Source organism: Cyprinodon tularosa, unplaced genomic scaffold, assembly GCF_016077235.1.
Source record: "Cyprinodon tularosa strain WSP-4 unplaced genomic scaffold, ASM1607723v1 ctg10, whole genome shotgun sequence".
NCBI lineage: Eukaryota > Metazoa > Chordata > Actinopteri > Cyprinodontiformes > Cyprinodontidae > Cyprinodon > Cyprinodon tularosa.
Window position 1 is genome coordinate 264441 of NW_024037782.1, and position 24609 is coordinate 289049.

A 24609-nucleotide genomic window follows, 5' to 3' on the forward strand; every position below is an offset into this window, starting at 1 on the left:
ATCAAAGATGGAACAGCCTGTGGTATGTTTTTACACTTTGATTTTGTGTCTAACTCCAAATCCAGGCCTCTATTGGTTTATAAATATGATTTACATTAATGAATTTTGTGTGATTTTGTGGTCGGCACATTGAACGAGATTATTTCATTCATTTGGACCTAAGATGTATTAATTTGAGCGTTCCCTTTATTTTGTTTAACCAGTATATATCTAATCGTTATTGTAACGCATGTGACTGAAATTTATTTCCAGGTTGTTGGTTTTTCTTCAGCATGTACCAAGTTTCTACTAAGATTATTCATTTCTGTAGACCAAAACTTTGATGTACTTTATCTAATCTATAAGGATAGATAAGAACTTTACAAGTGTGAATTTTAAGCAGCCTACTTAGGCAAACTGCTTCCAGTAATTGTAACAAACATTTTCAAATATTTTATACATTTATAAAAAATATAATATATAATATATTTTTTTAACATATTTTAACATATTTTTCCATCAAACTCTTTTTGGGTCTAGGTCCTTGCATACTGAACTAGGTCTAGGTCCTTGCAGAACTCTCAGTTCGTTGACTACCTTTTAAAAGTGTCACTAAAACAAGGAGAGTTGGAAGAATCCCAAGTGTCTCTAAAGTCTGTTGTATGTTAAAGTTAAGGTTTCTCATAATATGGAGAAAGATAGATGGACTAAGCCAGGCATTCGACCAGCCCCAAAACCATTTGAGTCTTTGCCAGACCTTGTGACCATATTCTACCAAAAAAAAAAAATTATATCTGCTAATAGATATTACCCAGCCAGGCGTGTTGCTTGTATTTTAAAGTGTATTGTGTAAACAATACACAGCGATATCTGTATTAAAATAGCATAGAATTAATTTTAACTGCTCTAAATATAAGCACTTTTTAATACATAATATTGTTTTGTGTTTTTTACATAACAGTATTCTGAAGTAAAAGTCAATATAAATGCAGCCTAAGTTATTACACTTTAACACAGCAGTAAATTTAATGCTGTCACTCACAGAAGTATTAGGGATCCTATATCAGCAGCTCTGGGGATGTCAAAAATATGTAGATATTGTGACTTAGTTTAAAGGTGATTGTTACATTTTAGTGCCATGGTCTGTGTCCACTGGTGAAAGAATATGCTGATCAAAATCTCCATAAAAAAACTGTTAAAAACAACTGTTTTCTGTTTTTACATGTTGTGTGGTGTTTTAAGCTTGCAGCCTATGCAGGACATGTCCACATATAGTCAGCCAGAGTATTAGGCACAAGGGGAAAAGTCATACAGAGTGGCAAGCTGCAGATCTTGTGTCCGCATGTCTCATTTCCATGCAGCACTGTACATGCTTCAAGTATAATGAGCAATTAAAGTATTCTGAACACACTTTTTGAGAGCACATTTTATGAAGGATCGTTATCTTATTTTCCTTTGGGATTAATATAATATTTTTTATTTGAATTTGACTGAATGTAGAGAATACCCATTTAAAATCTAAAATAGATAATTCCACTTAAATTTAAAATTAGCTGATTAAGTTGAATTTACTCAGATAGTTATTGACATTTCAAATCAGAAATTTCAGAAGAACCAAAGAAAGTAAAATGGCTGACTATATCTCAGAGTGACTATACAAACATGTTTTCAGTATTTAGATGTAGGATTTGAAAAACATATTTGCACTAAAATATAGTAACTTCGAAGCTTGACACAAACATTAATTGAACACCTCATCATATAGATATAATAGAAAAACAGTTTTGTTAAATATTACTTTAATCTTTTTTAAATGTTTGCAAGATTTAAGAGCATATAAAGACCAAGACCTTTTCATCTGTATGGACGGATGGACCATAGTATGAAAGCATATACAGACGCGTGCGTCTACAACTAAATTCGGTATATATTGTTGTCTTATCATCATAATACATATTTAAAGTTTCTATCTAACGATTCAATCACTGTTAAAACCCACTGGTTTTGAAAACTAATTTATCAAATAATTTCATTTGATAAAAATGTTGTTAATTAAAATGAAATTTATTAGTATGGCTCTAACTGAATTTCATACAGTTTTTTGTTGTTGATTCCAATGACGATTTTAAACATAGTAAACCCTTACAAAGCTGTTAAAACTGATGTGCGTGGTGAGCTGTGACATCACTGCACATTAATACAAATTAAAGCATAACAGTAAAAAATATCTTTATTCTTTCCAGAAAATATTTTAAAGCATACTCAAACATTGTTGATTTCTGCAAACAACCATACTCTGTTGTGATAATTTTATTATACTATATGCGTAAATTACTTTATCGGCCGTCGTTATCTGAGCCAGATAAAAGAGCAAGAGATCAAAAAGCTAGATGGAACTTACAGATTTTGTGTGGACTTAAAATAAAATGTCTGCTATACTAATTATTTCCAGAAGTGTTCTTTGATCTAATTCCTGTTATCTATTTTACCTTTTAAAAAGAATGTTTTATGTAGAGATGATGATAAAATCAAGATTGTGATATTACAGTAGAAAAATATATATTTTTGACTGCTTTGTTAAATTACTGTGGAAGTCGCCCTCAAGGTCATTGCATCTACACTATTGTGATCACCTGTGTGAGTGGCAATGTATTTATGTGAGTGTGCACTGTGGTTTTGCCCACAGTGGTTCTACTCAGAGTAAAATGGCTGTGTATCATTTATAATCTGTCCTCTGAGAGCCATCACTTTCTCCTTTTCTCAATGCTTCCTCTTTCACTTCTTCCAGCCCCTTTTCAGAGTCACAAGGGAAAGGAAGGAAAGGGAAAGACAGACACCAGTGGGGGAGGAGAGTAGGAGCTGAGGAGTTGCAGGGCAAGAAAAATTGTCCTTATTAAGGAGACTGCAGTTCCATGTGAGAGATCCCTTGTGGGACAGAGATTAAATAGACTGCGTCAGAGGGGAACATGCTTGAGGTGCCGCAACTAGAGGACGTGATTAGTCTGATCATTGGGGAAGGATGGATGAAAGAAGAAAACGATGCAAAGACAGAAAGGTTGGGATGAGAAACACACAAGAATCGACAAAAAAACACAATGAAGAATAGAACAGCAAAATGTGTGTAAATATCAGATGGAAGACATTAATGTTTTGTCAAATGGGATATAAACTAAATTCAAGAAAAAAAAGACAAGAGAAAATGTTATTAATAATGCAGTTTGGGGAAAGAAAAAAGATGATGTAGGAAAGAACTCGTGTACTGTATGGGAACTCTTTCCACATGGACAGGGAAAAGGGAGACGAAGATGAAATGGAGACATTTTAAGAAATAAAAGAGACCAAGCTTTTTTTAAAGTAATTCAGATGAAGTAATGAGTAAAAAATACCTTTCCACCACTGTGTAGTAAAGTTTAGCACATCACAGCAGTACAGCAGAAGCATGATAATGGTGAGGAATACAATAGCAGAGATGCCATTGCTGTGGATTATTGAATATATGTTGACTCATCTTCCCATTACACCACAAAGGATTATCATTACCTGTTTTCTCATTAGCCATAGCTACTAACTAGTTTGCTACTGAACAGAGAAAAAAAACAGTCCATAAGTAGTTTATAATCAAACAGATATCATAATTTGTTGCATTAACAGAAGCATCATTTATATTGATCCATTAAAATACTTCATACACTAAAGCGTTGACAGATTCTTAACGCTACTCAACTTTGCTGTTATGACTATGTAGAACAGCTTGCATAAATATATATATATATATATATATATATATATATATATATATATATATATATATATATATATATATATATATATATATATATATATATATATATATATATATATATATATATATATATATATCAAATCATATGATTGAGGACAGGATTGATGTGGAAGTGTTTACTAATCAGTCTATAATTATGTCTCCTTCTTCTTCTTGATTTTTAATGGTTGCTGGCAAGCAACAGTTTTGGGCAGCCAGTAAGGAATATGGACCAGAACTAAAAAAAATTCTAATTACATTGTAGCTCTTTGAAACTAAATCAAATCAAAAAGTGCCATCCACTATTAAAGAACGACCATCAAAAATAATCAGGAATTTTTGCCTCTGTTGTCCTATTTTAATATACTCAATTTAAAAAAAAATATATATTTTTTTTTTATTTGGTGTTAATTCTCTTAGTCTTACATATATAGAGATACATTAAAAGCTCTGCTTATGAATATTTATTACTAACTGTTCATGCTCAAAACTATCTATAATTAAACTCAATGACTCTGAAAGGAAAGGAGTTTAAGAGAAAGGCGAAAGATATATAATTATAGATCAATGCCAGATATAAAATAGCTTTCTAAAACAATATCATTATTTTCTTAAACCTGTTGTGAATGCCTCTAAGGGAGAAAAAAAAGTTTAATCTAAGCATGTAGGCTGACAGAGGGAGAGAGGAGTTATTTGATATAATACATTTTGAAAACATTAAGTTGGAAGTTCTAGATACAAAAAAAAATAAATAAAATATGTTAAAATATATTGAATGCTCTCTAAATGTTGCCTCTGGAAACTAAAGAAATCCACATTCATGCAGTTTTCATTGTAGCATCTGGGGAGCAGTCCTTGTTTTGCAAAGCTGTTACCAGGATCCCTGAGATAAAATGTGATTGTGAAGGAAATGCAATATATCATTCATAGGTGTCTATTTCTTGAAGAATTCGGAGAGTTAGGTGTTATGATTTGAAGAAATGTAAAATGTGTTCAAAAAAGCAGTACATTTTCAAATGTGTAACGCAATTTTTTTCACAAAAATTGGGACAGTTAAGTATTTGAGGTAAAGTTGGTCATAAATAATAGGAATACTGTGTGGTGTCCACCATGGACAACATAACAAACTTTGAGTAACAATACAACCTCATGAGGAAATTCTATGAGAGGCTACCTGAAGCTGCACCAGCGTTAAAGCTCTTGTACACTGCATGTCTTTAGCAGAAGAGTAGGCAGCTCTCAGCCCTCAGCACAGATTTGATATGTACATCCATAGTCTTGATCGAAGCAGATTTATCGGAGGAAAAACCACCAAGCAATCACAGTGAAACACAAGACATTTCTCTAGGCAATTTTCCAGACAGAGTGACACACTTTACAGAAACATTCTCTAAGCATCAAACTGGCAGGAAAAATAGTATTGATGAGGCAATTTTATGAGCTACATTTTACTTTAATCTCACCCCTGGTAAAGAAAATCTTAAAATAATTTCCTTATTTAAATTACTAATAATCATTCCCTGTTTAACACGGTTCACTTAACAGTTCACTTTAGCAGCAAATAAGCAGTATTAAAGAACAAAATCAAAGAGATGTGTAAGTAAGAAGCTAATTAACAGCTCACTGATTGGCTAAAAAAGGTGCTCCCACCCTTACGCTCCTAAAGGCGCTGGATGACGGTGTAAACTATAGATATTCTTATGTGAATTGTTGTTATGTGCAAGACATGCCAATCTTTGAGATGTCTTTGTTGCCTCTGGTTGTGCACCAATATGTTTATGTATCCAGTAAGATTCAATTTTAGTCTTTTAGGGCAGCTCTATTGCTCTTATCAACTTTGAAAATGGCTAAGAGTCATAAGAAGAAAACTGTCTCTAAAGTTTAAGGAAGGCCAGAGAGCAACGAAATAAGACTAGAGTGTATTCAGAAGATTCTTTCAAACAAAGATAGAGGAGTAGGTAGGTTAGTGTTGCGCATGTTTCTTATATACTTCCGGAAAAAATGTCCTCTGTACCATTAAGCATATATTTGGCATTAGTTTTAAATCTATATCAGATTATGTGTTCAAATGCACTTAAAATGCCACTGTGCTCTCTTAAACATTTGTTTATGGTGACTGTGTGTTTTATCAGGCAATATTAACCTCTTATCAACTGATCGTTTTCATTTAAAGAGAGAGATTGTTAACATCATCTGGAAGGTGGAAGGAAGGTGTTATCATGAGAGTCATGAGGGAAATTTAAAAATGTTTTTTCAACAAACCATGTGGAACAACAAATATCATGTTTTTGGAATGTTACAATATCCAACTAGTTCACCTGAAGGTATGTGTTGAAAATATTCTACTATAAATTGGCCTGTGTGGTTATACATATTACCATACACACCATGAGAAAAAAAGCAAAGGTACATGTTGTAGTGGAAACGCTCTAGATCCAAAAAATATCCATCTGCTCTAGTATTTCAATTCAGATGTTAAGATAGATTACATATTAACTTATCCTGAAAACTCAACAACTCTCCATAAGAGCATTGTCAGTGTATTTTAAATGAAATGCTGTCAAGTACGATTTAGGAAATGGTAGCATGAGAGCCATCAAAAAATTTATATAATAAAAAAAAAATGCACCAAGTGTTACTCCAGGGACTGTTATGATTGTGATGGCACAACAACACAAAAGACAAGGCATAAACATTTTCATTCTAATTGCTTCTTAGATGTGACAATAGAATAATTTGGATCCAAGTCTTTTCTTTAATTTGCCAAAGTTATATTAATATAAATACACAGTCAAGGTCACATGAAAAAGGTGTGCTACTTTTTCAGGTAGGTGTGCTACTTTCCTAGCATCTTTTCACATTGTATCTAACACTGTGAAAGATGCAAGAGTAGAAGGGAGACATGATGAAGGTTATTGATGTAGAGCAGGTCTATTTAGGGTACACTGCACGCTGGCCCATTGGGATACCAGCAACCGACCAGCACACTGAAATAGAAATGGGAACAAAGGAGGAGAGGAAGAAGACATAAGATGTCGCACGTTAAGGATGATGGGAAATAGAAGCATGTAAAGGGCAAGTGAAAAGGTGATGGGGAGGAAGTCTGAGTTAACCAAAGGAAGAAGTTGAAAGGTACAGGGGTAGATAGGAAGTCAAGGGATTTGTGATTTAGGATTAGTAAACATGCATACCAGAATATTGCAACGACAAGGAGGTTAAAATATTTCAACATAACACAAAAAAAATAGGTTTTAAGATACCTAAAAAGATAAACAATTCACATATCTCTTAGGGGAATGAGTTGTAAGAATTTCTTTAAACATCTCTCATTTTGTAATAATATCAGCATAGACACCAACACTGCCAGCGCCCACAAATTGAATCATTTCATTCAGAATGGCTGTTTCTCAGACAAGCCTTTAAATGCCTATTCAGTACTTACTCTGCCTTTGCCCCTGCATTGTAAAAAGAGGCCTATTCTGACCACAGTAAAATGTCACTGAAGCTTAGTGTCCAAATTGGCTGCCTTTATTGTAGGTCTGAGAGGATAATAAATACAAAAGGATGGTGAAAGACAGGCCTTCTAAACAGTGGGACAAGTGGGAAAATATACAGCAAAATCTATTTTGAGGTATTGTAAGCATACCTATGGAAATATCCATCCCTGCTCTAAGCGGTGTATAAAAATATTCAAATATCTTATAGTACATTCACACATTGGAAAAAAATCTTAGTCTTCTCTGATCACCCATTCCATTCCTTTCGCGTCGCTAGAAGAAATTCCATCACATCGCTTTGCATTGCTGCACCCCTTAGGGCACCTCTACATTGAAATGACAATGTAAATTGATCACTCCAGTTGCTGGAAATGCATTTGGTGTGAACATTCCATTAAACCTATTTTCAATTGTTATATTACAACCACACACCACAACAAACTTTAAGCACTTTCAGCCAGGGTTGGTCATTGAGTTGATCATTACCATTGGATGAAAGACTTTTTATGAAGAGCATCAGATGTGATCTACTCATTTTTTTTTTTTTTACTACATTAATGTTAAGTATACAACGATGAGAGAAATAAATATATAGATGGAAATGTTTTGATATGTCGTGATTATGCAAAACTATGTACATAGACTCCAATTATTTTGCATATTCTTCTCTAAAAAACCATTAAGTCTTGTTTGAAGGAAAACATTGGTGAACATATAGTTTCAAGTCTTAAGCTATAGACTCAAAAATTTGTTCTGAGCTTTGACTAGCTTATTCTAACACACAGATATTTTTCAATCCAAATTGGTCTTTTGCAACCTGTAACAGGTTTTCTTCCAGGATTGCCTTCTATTTGTCTCCATTCATTATCCATTACCTTGTCTGTGCTAAAGAAAAAAAAAATCCCAAAGGGATGGTGCTGCAACCTACATGTTTCACAAGGTAAGAAGTTAATGTGTAACGAAAACCTTTTAGTAGACCAAAGATTGGGGCAGCAAGAAAAGTTTGCAGACCACTGCTCAAGTGCGATAGAAGTTATTATAGGATTAGTTAATGTAAAGTTGATTGATCTTATCAATTAATTGGAACCTGAGTTTCTTCACGCCCTGACTTTTCTGAAGGGCTTTTTTTAATATGCAAAATTGAGAAAAAAAGAAGCATATCAATACATTTGAACAAGTTTTGCACCAAAATGTGTAGTTTTATCACACTAATAATCTTAGACACTATTATAATTAACTTTATAAAATAATTAAATTAACAGCAGAAAACACAAAGAACATTTCCCATGAACAGATCTGTAAAACTATAGACAAAGGGGAAAAAGATCTCCTAGTGCATATAGTTGATGCTGCGACGTTATGCAGCACAGTTAAATGGGCCCTATTTAGGTGACTTCCCCTGCAGCTTCCTTTACAAAGTGTTTCCAATGTGTAGTGAATCATATCATGTGCATTTAAAAAACTGAGTGTCCGTTCAGATTTTCATATCAGTGCATCCCTATTATAAGTTATACTACAATTGATATAAGGGTAACGGAGTAAACAAGGCTGAATTAAAATGCCTCCTACCTTTTTCAGAGTTTCATCCTTAAAAACTAAAAAAAAAAAAAAAAAAAAAAAACATGGTTTTCCTTTAACTTCAAAGTTATGCACGACTTAGTGCTAAGCTACTGGAACAGAAATATAGAAAGAAAGTGCATCAAGTTGCAGTTGCTGGATTAGGAAGTAAGGACATTTTTGAATTCTTTTTACAAGGACATGCAGTCCTGCATTTGGAAAGCATTTCTGAGTGCCCTATTTTAAAGCTCATAAATTAACAAATATGTTATCAACAAACATATATTAACAAACAAATGTGCAAATATTTAAAACTTTTGTAGAACTGGTGTGCACATTTTAAACTTTTTTCCTTAAAAAAAAAGGCCAAGGGAATAAGATATTACTTATAGGCCATTGGGCAACAGATGAGCCCAAAGGTAGCCAATGATGGGGAAGAGGAGACAAACACTAGATTAGAAATGAGTTTAAAGTATAAATTTTATTTAAACTGCAAGCATGTCTTTTCTGTCAGTGCTAGCCTAAAAAAGGATGTACTGTAACAGTGCATTAACAATATGATCATAATCTTGTTTGAATTCCATTGAAAAACTGGTATGAAAAAAGGAGAAGGATGGTGAGATAAAAACAGTAAGGAGTTGGATGTATAAATGTAATGAATACTTCAAACAGTATTGAAGGATTCACTGTTTTATATATATATATATATATATATATATATATATATATATATATATATATATATATATATATATATATATATATATATATATATATATATATATATATATATAAACATATATATATATATATATATATATATATATATATATATATATATATATATATATATATATATATATATATATATATATATATATATATATATATATATATATATATATATATATATATATATATATATATAAACATATATATAACATATACATATGGAAAGAATGTAGAAGGAACTGTCAAACTGTCACCTATGTACTACCATCCTGGAAACTATTCCATTTCTATTATGCCAATAAATAAGTGGCTTAATTGTTTTTTTCTTCATCCATAAATGTAATGAATACTTCAAAAAGTATTGAAGGATTCACTGTTTTATATATTTATATATATATATATATATATATATATATATATATATATATATATATATATATATATATATATATATATATATATATATATATATATATATATATATATATATATATATATATATATATATATATATATATGTTGAAACATATGGAAAGAATGTAGAAGGAACTGTCAAACTGTCACCTATGTACTACCATCCTGGAAACTATTCCATTTCTATTATGCCAATAAATAAGTGGCTTAAGTGTTTTTTTCTTCATCCAAAATTTTCAGGATTAGTCATGCCTTTATATCTATTGTCAATACAATGTGGCAAACCAAAATATATATTGCAACTTATTGCAGTATTAAGTATCGATCTTTAGGAAAAAGTCATACTCTCAAAACCAACCAGTTGACCTTTTTCCTCTTAGAATAGAATTAGCTTACATTCACAGCACATTCTAGTAGACTACAATGTAGGCTGACAGCTTAGCTTTAAACAAAAGACAGAAACAAGCCAAGAGATCACCTCCTTGTTATCTATAAGGTGACAGATAAATAACTAAATCCTGGGTCCAGGTATACAGTACAAAAAAGGGGTTACAAAGATGAATAAAAAATAAAAAAAAAACACCAAAGCAGTATTTTCTACGTTTAAATTTTAATTGTTGTAATTGTATCTGCTCTTTCTCTAGAACCATCAAGTCTAGATAAATGTCATTGTGAAATTCTTAAGCATTGTAAAGGTTTAACATGTTGCCTTTTTCTTAGTTCAGATTTGTTAACTTTCCTGCCTCAAAGGCTAATACATTAATTGGAGAAGGGACACTTCACAGTCAACTTCTGCCTCATGAGGTACAAATAACAGACAGATGATGGCAGCTGGCATTATTATGATCACCTTTGAAGTTTAAAAAATTGTATCTTCTGCAGAATACGTAAACCACATGTATCATTATTGTTCCATGAAGTCTGTATACCTATGTATGGGGCTAGAGGAAGGGTACACTCTGGACAGGTAACAAGTCCATCACAGGGTAACGTTTTATAGATATGTTGTCTCTATGGACCATGAGCTGCATGAGGTCAATTACTCTCAGAGGGGTTTGAACCTGAAATTTACCAGTATAAACAAACTAGACAGTAAAGATATAAATGCAGTTGCTGCTCTAGCAAGTTAAAAGACCATCACTGTTTAACTTTATTTTTTTAGGAGCAGTGTTGGGCACGTTACTTTGAAAAAGTAATTAGTTATAGTTACTAGTTACTTCTCCCAAAAAGTAACTGAGTTACTAACTGAGTTACTCCACAATAAAAGTAACTAGTTACTAGTAAAAGTAACTATTGCGTTACTTTTGCGTTTCTCGCCCCCGTAAACCTCACCACCCGGCCCCCACCTTCTCGCCTGTGTTTCCAAAGCCAGCTGAATAGAGCGGACGACAAAGACAAGAACCTGCAGACAGTTTAGCATTTATTGCAACTCAACGTAAATGACATCAGGGGGGAACGCCATGTGAAGTTTTATAACAGGACATTCAGGTCCGGTGAGTATATGAAATTAATAACTGGGGATGTCTAATTCTGAAATCCTGTGTGTTTGGGTTGTTATAGATACTGCAACCAGTGTTGTGCCTGAACGCGTTCATTGAACGAAAGTTCATGAACTCGTTCATATTTTGGGCGAACGTGAACTGAACGTACTGTATTACTGCCTGATGAACGTTATTGTGAACTCGTTCATTCTGGCGTCTGTGAACGGCACGCTCTCTCAGTTCAACTCCGTTCAATAGGTTGCCAGATTTCTATAGAGTCCTCCAGGCGAAACCCCGGCTAAATCACACCGTAAACAAGCCTTAATATGTAGCAGGAAAAACACCCAATCTGGCAACACCAGCTACCAGCGTCGTAGCCTACAGCCGCGTGCGTCATCAAAAAAAAATGCAGCGTTGAAGCCACAGCAGCATGGAGGAGACCGTGGAGGCGACAAAGCAGCAGTATGATCACTTAAAACAGTTTTATGACCAGGTGGTCGGTGAGGATGATGGCAACAAGTTTGCCCGCCGGCTTTCAGTAAAAAAATCTGCACTTCAGTAACCTTAAATTCCTACCTCAGCCTGGTCCCTCCGTTTGTGTTAGTAAAATCTTCTTGAGCGGAGGTCTTCAACAGGGAATCCGCGACCCCTAGGGGGTCTACGGAGGTACTGCATGAGGGTCTGCATGGTTAGTTGATATTTTTATATTCCCCCCCTGCAATTTTTCCCCCCACTAATTGAAATGTCTTTAAATACTCATTAACATGAAATCAACACACTGTAGTAAACAGATAAATGGAGACAAAAGATGTCTTTCAGTCATCAATGCACACATTCAGCGACACACAGGAGCTCTTTCAAGCTGGGCACCGTTTCCTTCACAACAACCAGGAATCAGAATCAGAAAAACTTTAATAATCCCAGGGAGAAATTAATTTCTTTACATTACTCCATCTGTAATAGAGTGACTATAGGACACAATTTCATACAATATATATAGTTAGGGGGTCCCCGCTCCATCTCGCCATCAGTTTGGTGGTCCTTGGTCTGGAAAACATAGAAGACCCCTGTTCTTGAGGGTTTTACTATCCATGTAACTTGTTTGTTAAACCTGCCTGGTATAATTTTCCAGGATTCCAGTATTCCTTTTTAGTATGTATTGAAATGGAATTTCAAATGGAAAAAATTATAAAAAAAAAAACCAAAAAAAAACATTTGCTATGAGGTAAGATCACTGTCAAAATAAACTTGTGCACTACTTTCCTATTTTTCTTTTAATAATTCCTCATAAAAAAGACCATTCAAGCAGCACATTTTTCCTGATGTTTTTGAGAATATACTGTAGAGGTGAAAGCTGCAGCTGCTACTAGTGTGAAGTGACTGGACAGCAACAAAGCGTTAAATCAACAATGAGGAAATGCTGTCCCCTCAATGCTAATGTAAACCCTGGTTGGATAAGGATTCAAAACTGGATATGAAGATGAAATCTGACGCACAGTTTCAGAGTTACAACTGATAAAATAATTGCTGTCTGTGGTTCTACAGTAGGCTATGGTGTAATTGAGCAATATATGAAAAAAAAAGAACTATGAACTAGTTCGTTTTTTGGAATTGTGAACTATGAACTGAACTAGTTCATTTTAAAATGTGTGAACTGAACTTTGAACTAGTTCACGTAGAAAGAGAACTTTCCCAACACTGACTGCAACATCTATCTATCTATCTATCTATCTAGATGTATACTCTGTGTGTGACATAAAATATGGATCTCCATCCCTGCCACAAAGGCCATCAAATAATGTTTAAAATAAAAAATACAGTAGGTTGAGAAGGCAGAGTATCCATCCATCCATCCATCCAGATTTCTCCCTTTCTCCATATAGGCTATCATTTCTGGCTGTTGTCAGGTTCATTTGATCGTTCACGCTCTCCATAGTTCTCCTGTGGCGCGAGCACAGAGCGACTGTTGCGCGCCTTTAGCGAGCATGCGCGTTTCCTGTCGCTTGCGCGGTGACTCTTGCCGCCTGCGCTGTGTGGAGATGCAGAGGAAACCGTTATGTGATGGGGAAACGCAGCTCGACGTAACACCGGTTTTTCCATGTGGAAAACGCTGTTTTGCTGCTGGAGTCATCCTCACTCTCCATCTCTCTGTCTGTGCTGTACGTTAACACCCACCAGCAGAAACACCCACCTACCCAACTGACAGACGGAATCTCATCCTCCCCTCTCTCATGACAAGGCGCGCACCTCTGGATGACCTAAAAAAATAATCTTTAATATCTCTTAAACAAAAGTAGAACAAACAATATTTTTTTCTGCACAAATCTGCACTAACGTTGCACTAACCATTCAGTCTATTTGCAGAGTTTTTTGACGTGGGTGGGGTGTCAGCTTCACGCAGCTGCGCACGAGTCCTATCATGAAAAAAGGTTCATTGTGCGACCTGAGTAACGCGCAGTAACGGGGTGCCTGCAATGGTAACTGCGTTATAGTTACAGTCAAAGTAATTAGTTAGATTACTCGTTACTAAAACAAGGTAACGGCGTTAGTAACGCCGTTAGTTTCAACGCCGTTAGTCCCATCACTGTTTAGGAGTATGCTTCTACCATGAGTAAGTGTACTGCTTAAATGTTTTATCATTTGTGCATGTCTAAGTCTGCCCAACTTGCTATATAGTGGGGCCAAAAAATATATAGTCAGCCACTGATTGTGCAAGTTCTCCTACTTAAAAAAAAAATCCAGGAAATCACATTGTAGGATTTTTGAATAATTTACTTCTAAATTATGGTGGAAAATAAGTATTTGGTCAATGACTGAAGTTCAACTTAATACTTTGTAACATAACCTTTGTTGGTAATGACAGAGGTCTATGGTTTCCAGGAAGTATTCACCAGGTTTGCCCACACTGCAGCTAGTATTTTGGCCCATTCCTCCATGCAGAGCAGTGATATTTCAGGGCTGTTACTGGGTTACACGGACTTTCAACTCCCTCCACCATTTTTTTATTGGTTTGAGATCTGGAGACTGGTTAGGTCACTCCAGGACCTTCAAATGCTTTTTATGGAGCCACTCCTTCGTTGCCCAGGCAGTGTGTTTGTGATCATTGTCATGCTAGAAGATCCAGCCACCTTTCATCTTCAAGGCTCTCACTGATGGAAGGAGGCTTTGGCTTAAAATCTCATGATACATGGGTCCATTAATTCTTCCCTCAACACGGATCAGTTTTCCTATCCCCTTTGCAGAAAAACAGCCCAGAGCATGATGTTTCCTCCCCAGTGCTTCACAGTAGGAATGATGTTCTTGGGATGCAACTCTGCATTCTTCTTCATTCAAACACGACGAGTTGGGTTTTTACCAAAAACCTATGTTACTTATGGTAGCCTTTGTTACTTTGTTCCTAGCTCTCTGCAGATCATTCATCAGTTCCCTCGGTGTAGTTCTGGGATTTTTGCTTACCGTTCTCATGGTCATTTCAACCTCACAGGATGAGATCTTGCGTGGAGCCCCAGATCGAGGGATACTATCAGTGGTCTTGTATTTAGTTGCTTTAGTTTATTTTTTCACACCAAGCTGCATGCCTATTGTAGATTTACTCTTCCCAGTCTGGTGCAGGTCTAAAATCTTCTTCCTGGTGTTCTCCGACAGCTCTTTGCTCTTGGCCATGGTTGAGTGGAGTGTTACTGTTTGAGGCTGTAGACAGGTCTCTTTTATACAGATAACAGGTTGAAAAAGGTGCCAATAATACTGGTAATGAGTGGAGGACAGATGAGCTTCTTAAAGAAGAAGTACCAGGTCTGTGAGAGCCAGAACTCTTGCTGGGTAACCAAATTATTATTTTCCACCATAATTTACAAATAAATTCTTTAAAATCCTACAATGTGATTTCCTGGATTTATTTATTTTTTTCATTTTGTCTCTCCTATTTGAAGTTTACCTATGAAAATTATGGACCTCTCTCATTATTCTAAGTAGGAGAACATGCACAATCAGTGGCTGACTAAATACTTTTTGGCCTCACTGTATGTGAACAAAATGTGTGTTGCTGTTTCTAGATGAATCAATATGGAGACAAACCCCTGTAATTTCCTTTGTAACTGTGTCTCTCTTCCTGCAGGAATCATGACATTTCCTTCAAGTTGCTGCGTAGGCCTAACCACTGCATAGGTCAGACCATGATAGACCAGGGCTTTACCCTGGTCAGAACCATGCAGATACTGATGGAGTGAATCAGGAGCAGACTGCATGGCCCTATTTATTTTAACCATATGTTAATGCTTTGATTTTCAGTTGAATGGATGCTAAACTGGGTGCTGGGTGTTTTGGCCTTCATACTGGATGTGATAAAAAGGAGAGTTTGATTTCTACTGTTATGTGCTGTGGCCTGCCATCTACTACATTTGATTGAACCTGTCTATGCTCTCTATACCAGCTCAGTGAAGCAGTCGAGGGTAAAAGAGATTATGGCTAGTCATATTTAACTAATGCATATTCTTTAGCAAGTTCAATCAATTTGGATTATGATAATACATTATGATTAATGTATTATGTATTAATGTAAACAAATTATTTTAAAAACACAGACTTAGCAAAAAAAAAAAGATGAACACACCATCTTTCTTGTGAAATGTTGACACTTTGTGTAACTTTTGTTAAACAACAACATAACATATCTTTGAAGATTCTCAGGCATCCAGATCATGGTCAGGCTTGAAAGGTTCAGTTTAGGCAACTGGACATTAAGTGTTCTGGAAAACGTTTCACCTCTCTGAACCTGTTAAGCAGAGTAGCCAAGAGAGATTTTTAAACCTGGTTTCTAAAATTGACGGAAAGTTTTACAATAGAGGACAACGATAGAGGACATCTTGATTATTTTTAGAAAGAGACTTAAAAATGCAAGGCAGAGGCTGTGTAGCAATGAAATATTCTGACACTATGTGCCATTTTTTGTCCCTTTCTTCTTTTATTTTTTTTTAACTGATTAATTTTATATATAGTGAGTCAAATTCCCCTGTGACTAACAGTGGTACTGCTGTGTTTGTTGCATTTGAAGACCAGTGTTGGGCACGTTACTTTGAAAAAGTAATTAGTTATAGTTACTAGTTACTTCTCCCAAAAAGTAACTGAGTTACTAACTGAGTTACTCCACAATAAAAGTAACTAGTTACTAGTAAAAGTAACTATTGCGTTACTTTTGCGTTTCTCGCCCCCGTAAACCTCACCACCCGGCCCCCACCTTCTCGCCTGTGTTTCCAAAGCCAGCTGAATAGAGCGGACGACAATGACAAGAACCTGCAGACAGTTTAGCATTTATTGCAACTCAACGTAAATGACATCAGGGGGAACGCGATGTGAAGTTTTATAACAGGACATTCAGGTCCAGTGAGTATATGAAATTAATAACTGGGGATGTCTAATTCTGAAATCCTGTGTGTTTGGGTTGTTATAGATACTGCAACATCTATCTATCTATCTATCTATCTATCTATCTAGATGTATACTCTGTGTGTGACATAAAATATGGATCTCCATCCCTGCCACAAAGGCCATCAAATAATGTTTAAAATAAAAAATACAGTAGGTTGAGAAGGCAGAGTATCCATCCATCCATCCATCCATCCATCCATCCATCCATCCATCCATCCATCCATCCAGATTTCTCCCTTTCTCCATACAGGCTATCATTTCTGGCTGTTGTCAGGTTAATTTGATCGTTCACGCTCTCCATAGTTCTCCTGTGGCGCGAGCACAGAGCGACTGTTGCGCGCCTTTAGCGAGCATGCGCGTTTCCTGTCGCTTGCGCGGTGACTCTTGCTGCCTGCGCTGTGTGGAGATGCAGAGGAAACCGTTATGTGATGGGGAAACGCAGCTCGACGTAACACCGGTATTTCCATGTGGAAAACGCTGTTTTGCTGCTGGAGTCATCCTCACTCTCCATCTCTCTGTCTGTGCTGTACGTTAACACCCACCAGCAGAAACACCCACCTACCCAACTGACAGACGGAATCTCATCCTCCCCTCTCTCATGACAAGGCGCGCACCTCTGGATGACCTAAAAAAATAATCTTTAATATCTCTTAAACAAAAGTAGAACAAACAATATTTTTTTCTGCACAAATCTGCACTAACGTTGCATTAACCATTCAGTCTATTTGCAGAGTTTTTTGACGTGGGTGGGGTGTCAGCTTCACGCAGCTGCGCACGAGTCCTATCATGAAAAAAGGTTCATTGTGCGACCTGAGTAACGCGCAGTAACGGGGTGCCTGCAATGGTAACTGCGTTATAGTTACAGTCAAAGTAATTAGTTAGATTACTCGTTACTAAAACAAGGTAACGGCGTTAGTAACGCCGTTAGTTTCAACGCCGTTAGTCCCATCACTGTTGAAGACAGATGAGCAAACTTCCTGGTGACCGACTCCATATGCCAGTTTATTTTTGGTTCAGGAATTCAATTTGAGCTTCACATCTTAAATTCTCTGCTCCATGCTTCAACTATTGCTTTTAACAGAATCCCTGTTAGTCTAATTACTGGCATTCCTGCAGTCAATACTTGGTACAAATCTCCTGTACAAACAAGGCAGTATTCAGCCCTCTTTTTCTAATGTTCAGAAAGATTAGGACACACAGAAAGTGGTTATCCTATTCCACTCTGCACTCTTTCAGGATCATCCTTAGTCCTATGTCCTTTTTTTCCTTTCTGTTTAGCTCACATCACAAGTTTCATGTAATTTAGGTCAGAAGATTGTGATGCCAATGCAGGCAGGTTGACTTGTTTGCTCGCAAAACCTTTTTTGTTAATTGGGTCACATGTCATCATTACCTTGTTGTATTTTATTTATTTTTTTATTTAAATCTTTCTGGTATTTCAAAAACTCTGATACTTTGCCCTTTACCAAGCATCAAAGATTCAGCTTTACTTAATATTGCACATCTATTTTTAGAAAATATAAATAATTTCACTACATGCAAGAACCAGTTGAAGTTTGTCTTCGATGATCTGATCAAAGCCTGCTGGTGACTTGTCCAGAGCGTACCCTAACTTTTGCCCATCGACTACAGGAGAAAGGCACCAGCCCCCATAGAGGGAGGATGGATGGTTGAATGGTTTGATGGATGGATGGATAGATAGATGGAGCTGTCGAGTCTATGAATTGCTTTTGTTATTTTATTTTATAGCACTCTAACTTAGATATTAAGCAATGTATGATGTACTAAAATGATATCCTCAGTGGGTAAATGCCCAGCTGACATTAATTAATAACATTATTAAAGATGAAAGATGGTCTGCTTAATAAGATATCAGAAGAAGTCAGAAATCCCTAACTCATAGCGTTTTAGGGATTTAATGATCATCTCTGGATATACCTGTCCTGTTCTGTCATGGCCATACTACAAAGTTACACAACTAAAGTTGCAAGTCAGACTTCAAACTTCGTAATTATTTCAAGCATCACACTATAGCAATTATGTAAGTGTGATTATTAAAATATACAGTCAAGATAAATTGGCTAGAGGTGACCTGGCATATAAAATTGTAACATTTTGAATGTTACAATAGAATAGAATAGATAGAATTACAAGTGTGCTATTTGATTTGTCTTCCCTATGCTAACATACATTTCTTAACTACTTCATATTAAATACATATTTATATTTTTTGCACATAAAAACATGAAAAAAAATAAATGATTTTTTTTTCTATCACTTTGATTTCTACCACATTCATTTTATCATCCCACCTGGACAGTTATTTTACCGTCTGCACCTGATTGGCTGAAAAGGAAGATGACAAGAGATGGTGGGATCCTTCTCATGGGGAGGGAGAGTTAGGTGGGCTAAACTGTCCAGAGATTTTTCTGTGCATACTAAAGAGATTTCACACTAGCTACACAGCACAAAATGTATATATGGTCCTTAAATCGGATCCCCAAACCTCATGTATTATAATTATGCGGTGCTTACGTACTCTCAAAAATGCTTCAGGAAAAATTCTACATTACATCTACCCCAGGTTTTGATAAAATAATGTTCTCTAACACTAGCAAATATTTTGTATATCAAGAGATAAAAACAATTATGCATCAAAAATATTACACTAAAACAACAACAATATATGTATTTTATGTGGAATGGTAGGAAGCATGCATTTACCTTCAGTGGGTGAGGTTTTCAATCGCATGCAGAGTCCTTCCACTGCTCCATAGTCCTCCTGGAGCTTGACCACTGCCTCTGTGCCACGAAGCTCCATCAACGATCGCAGCTCCATAACAGAGCAACCAAAGCCAGCCGCATGGTTGCTCTCTTTTCTTTGGTTCTTGGCATAAAAATCGCTATTGGACATGTCCCCCATGTTTTCAGCTTTCAAGTCAGTTGGATTAGTGTTTGTTATTGCTTATAGAAGAAGAAGAATTGCACAACAGAGCTCAGTCTGATTAAAAAAATCTAAAAATAATTTCTAACAGGCAACAATGACTGAAAAAGGAATAAAGAGCAAGTGCTTCTTGGGGATAAAGATGTTCAAAAAAAGGACAAGAATCCAAATAGATAAGAGGGGAGAAGCCTATATTTCAGGTGAAACGGATCTTAACAGGAAAAAAAAGATGCAAAAAAGAAGAAAATTAAAGCACAGGAAAGAGAGCAACAGTGCAGGGGAAGAAAAGGGGATTGCAAATCACAAATGGGGAGCATCCAGGTAAGTGCTGGACAGCCCAAGTGGTTAGGTCCTGAGAAGGGCAATGATGGTGGTTTCAAGTCATGTAGCTCTCAGGCTCACCACGGCTGCAGTCCAGACCCACTCCATGTGTGGCTTTCCATTACTGCTCTTCTGCTCTTGCCTTTGTTGCCTCTCAGTCTCTACATGGTGGTCCTCCCCATCACTGCTACAGAGAAAGGGAAAGAAAAGAGAGGGAGTCGAATTCGAGAAATGAATTCGGAGAGGTGAGAGAAGGAGCAGGGAGAAACACAGAGAGAGCACAGGAATGAGCGTTGTGTTCTCAGGGCAGGGGTGAATGCAGCAGTAGATGGTGCACAGCTGAAGGACAGCCTCTCCTGGCTGCTGTAGTAACTGTGCCTCTGCTGTCTCTATCTACTGCTGCTGCTGGTGCTGCTAACCTCATTCTGAGTACACACACTAACTGACAGAGAACGAGCGAGGACATAAAAGAGACGGAGATATGAGATTGCTCCTTTCTGGTGCAGAGAGGAGAGGAGTTGTGCGCGGGTGGGAGGCTGGGGCTTCTCTGACGACAGAGCAGAGATGCAGAACGTAACGCTGCGCTGTCACAGGGAGGATGGGCTGAGCCGAGAGCTGATGCTGCTGTCTCACCAGTAAGTAAACTGCTACTTCACTCTGCAGTGAGCGACCTCTTATGTGAAGCCATTCTATTTCAATGACACATTCCCCTAATGTTGTTTTCTTTTAATTCTTGGCATTAATGAATGCAGATCAGTTAACCTGCACAGACATTGTGCCACTACATATTTTTACCGGAAAATTTAAGAGGCACACTCCACTGAGGTAAGATAACTCAAACCATTCAAGTTCAAACCATTCTCTACTATCTGTTTAACTCCATATTGACAGACAGAACAAATAACACTATACCATAATTACTAAACCTTTGTAGATTAAACTTAAGATAATACTGATAACCTCAATCCACTAATTAATAGGATCATTTTGCACCTCCTACCAGATAGTCAAGTTAATAAATTCTTTAGATTCATTTTCTAATAACTGAAATTAGCAGGTTAGCACAGTTTATTTCGACCCGCTAAAAATCATAACGCCACTGCTACAGAAATCAGGAAAGTGAACAATGGAGATCAACATGGAAGGGAGCCAAGGCATAGTAAGGGTGCTGTATCATTTGGCTCTTTTGGCCATCTGAATCCCTCTTAGCAGTGCTGTGCCATGTTTATCAAGTGTAACCAGAGTTTTTTTGGCTTGTAAGATCAGAAGCGACCGGTGCAATGTTGCTGGTGAAGATTCTCAGTCATTCAGGTCACAGTCATTCCAAAAAAGGTTTTTAAAAAAACCCACACGTCTTCAACCTTGGAAACAAAGTCCAGTGGATTTTTATTTTATTTTTTTTTACTTTTTTTGGAATGGCGCAATGTTGTGACGTACATTCTCCACATTCAAGAAAATTTGCAGGTCGACCCGGGTGTGATGTTGGCACTGTAGGCCAATCAGAGCCGAACTATTTGAAAGCGATTTTAACCTGGAACGCTTACCGAGTCATTTGACATGAGTCGACACTGGTCAGTGAGCTGCTTCTACTTCTACTAAAAGCCGATTGTTTGCAGGGTTAAACAGCTTTATCAGGTAGTGGGAAATGAGGTAAAAGTCAATTTTTCTGAATTTAATAAAACTATAGTAAGTATTTATTTTATGAAAACAAACTGATACTGTCATTTGCTATTTTTACAACACAATGGCATTTTTTTCATCCAAATGTACTAAACGAAATTTGGCTTTGTATACACGCAGTGTATACAAAATGACAATAAAATTTGTCTAAGTCTAAAGTCTAAGTCTAAATCCTCTACAATTTTGTGTGCTCTGTATAGTTTGAGATATACCCGTGCGTTGGGTTGTTGCGTTGGTCTGAGCATGCCATGCACAAGTCCAGAGAAGAGCTGTACCCTTTTATAGTTGATGCGGATGTAGGTGCAGTACTCACAAAAACCACAGTGGGGCAGGGATAAAAACAAGTGGAAATGCAGAAAAAAATAGAAGAAACAGTTGACTCCCTACTTTGGAGGAAGGGGTGGCATGATAGTGTCACTTTTACTGCATGTGCCCTCTCAGCCTGTTCGATGTGGAGAGTATAAACCAAACTATCACTCATACTAGCCTCTGTCACAACGAAAACCCGGGTTTTACAAAATTGGGTTGATCCGCTAACAATTGGCTTTTAGCTATTTTTCCATTTGACTGAAAAGCCAGCCTAAACAATGAAGGGCAACATAGACGGGAGCCAGAGCGTGTTTGAAATCTGGAGACGAATCTCTTCTTCTGTGCGGATCATAGGGAGCTCACAAATCTCTATTTTGCCAGTGCTATGCCATGTTTCTCGAATGCAAGCAGAGTTGTTTGGCCTTGTTATTTAACATGCTAACGACAAGATGATGTCAGATACGTTCCTTGCCCTCCATGTCATTACATAATTTAGCATGTCAGCTCTGGTGTTCACACTGCATACTGATCAGAGCCAAGGCAATTTTAGTGTGGGTCCCTTACAGAGTTGTTTGACCTGGATTGACACATGTCAGCGAGCTGTTTCCACCGCCACTAAAAGCTGATTGTTCCCGGGTTTAAATGGGTTTTTCGGCCAGTGTGAAAGGGGTAATAGAGGTCCACCCCTATGTGTAGATATATATGACATGTGCACATCTGAACACACACTATTGCCAGTAGTCATAGAAAACAGCAGAAAACAGGTCGCAATCGCCTGCAAAACCAGCTACAATATTAAAGTCGCAAGCGGCATTGGGCGGCCCTCACAGCTCAGTGCTGCTCAGCCTATCGCGACCGCAGGACCAGCGCACCACTATGTATGTATGCCAATGTGGTCCACATCCAACCTTCCTGACAGTAGTTCCAGCTATTTCTTGTTTCATAGGCAAGCAGCGAACAACAAGGGCTTCCAACAGTAAAACACAAGACTTCCTGTTGCCTTGGAACTGGGCTACTCTGATATCTTCAAATAGGCATCTGTATTTGCCAAATGATGTTCCAAGATAACACAGAAAAAATGTACTCCTCTGAATACAGTAGTTATAAAACAATGATGTTTTTATAACTACAAGAGGTCAGATTGCGATGCTTGGCTGGGCCCATATGCTTCAATGTAGTAAAATTATTTTGATCAATTTAATCCCCTATGCTTAAAGTCTATGCTAAGCAAATTTAAATTCTGTGACTCAAACCTCTGGCTGAAGTTTGCTGAGACACTACACGAGTCAATAAGAGAAAATTATATTTTTGATCCAAAATGGCCGACTTCCTTTGGGGCTTAACTATGGCTCCAAGGGACTTTTTTGTAGATTTTCACCAGAAACACATGTACCAAATCTTATAATTGTACAATATTAGCCTTTATATAACATCCTGACAGCTGTGATTATAGAGCTACTCATCCTCTTGCAGGTAAAAACCATAATCTCTTACTCCAGATCCATGTATACTAGCATGAGTGCTTCAGGACAGCCCCGCCAGGAATTTATAAATAATTTCTGTCTTATATTCATGTTTATCTGTTGTTATTAAATTCATTTTAGTTATTAAAGATAAACTAGTTTAGCCTGAATCTTTAATTTCAGCTTGCAAATATGGTTTATTTTCGCCATACTAGTAGAGTCTTCATCAGATTATAAAAAGGTTCATCATTAATATTATTATTCAAAGTGAACCTTTGCCTCACTGTTGCCCTTTATCAACCCCCACCCACACAGAGGGGGACCTGGAATCAAAGCACCCTAGTTTTGTATTCTGCTAAGCCCTGCAGTGACTAAAGTGTTTATCTGTCATCTGTAAATGGTTCTACTTTGAGGTTCTTTCGAAGCCACAATGTTGCAACCCCAACAATCACAACCTTCTTAGACAGTATTTTACAAAAGTAAGTACATCCCTTAAATTTTTTAAATATATATTTTTAGGAAATAACACTGATGATATGACACATTGATAGATCTCACAGCACTCTGTATATCTCGCATTACTTTCATCTTTAGTGTTTAACAACAACTGTTTCCAGAGTTAAACAATTTTGAGTCTATTTTAAAATACTATTTTCATTTTGTCCACATTTCACACAAACTTATGACAGAAACTCCAAAAAATCATCAAGTTGTGTTATTTAGTGGGTTGCTGCAGATTGAATCAGAGGTAGACAGAACTGCTGATTTGTTGGGTATACAGTAATTGTCAAAAAAGCCTGGCATCTGTACCAGAAAATCACCTTTTCAATCTGTGCCTACATCGCGGATAAATATTCACATGCTGGTATTTAACCATCCTACAGCTTCAATATAATATCCTGCTTTTTCTTAAATCTATAAGACTATTAAACATTTTGCAAAGATGATAGCTAATATTTTCTGCCTGCCCCCAATTATTTAACAAGAAACTGACTAGAATTTTGCTCAGCTTGAACGTATGCTGTAC

At 36.6% G+C, this 24609-nt stretch overlaps 1 protein-coding gene across 8 annotated transcripts in view; it reads right to left on the bottom strand.

Annotated features, from left to right (window-relative positions):
• Nucleotides 1–20673, bottom strand: part of atp2b2 (ATPase plasma membrane Ca2+ transporting 2) — a 105524-nt gene extending 84851 nt beyond the window's left edge. For 6 of the 8 annotated variants that reach the window (XM_038290626.1, XM_038290475.1, XM_038290400.1 and 3 more), the window contains exon 1: nt 19590–20673. In XM_038290626.1, coding sequence (XP_038146554.1) covers nt 19590–19788 — 199 coding nt within the window. In that variant the 5' untranslated portion in view covers nt 19789–20673. The remainder of the gene's footprint in view (nt 1–19589) is intronic. The other 2 variants (XM_038290127.1, XM_038290559.1) reach the window with 1 other exon arrangement.
• Nucleotides 20674–24609: the final 3936 nt, after the last annotated feature.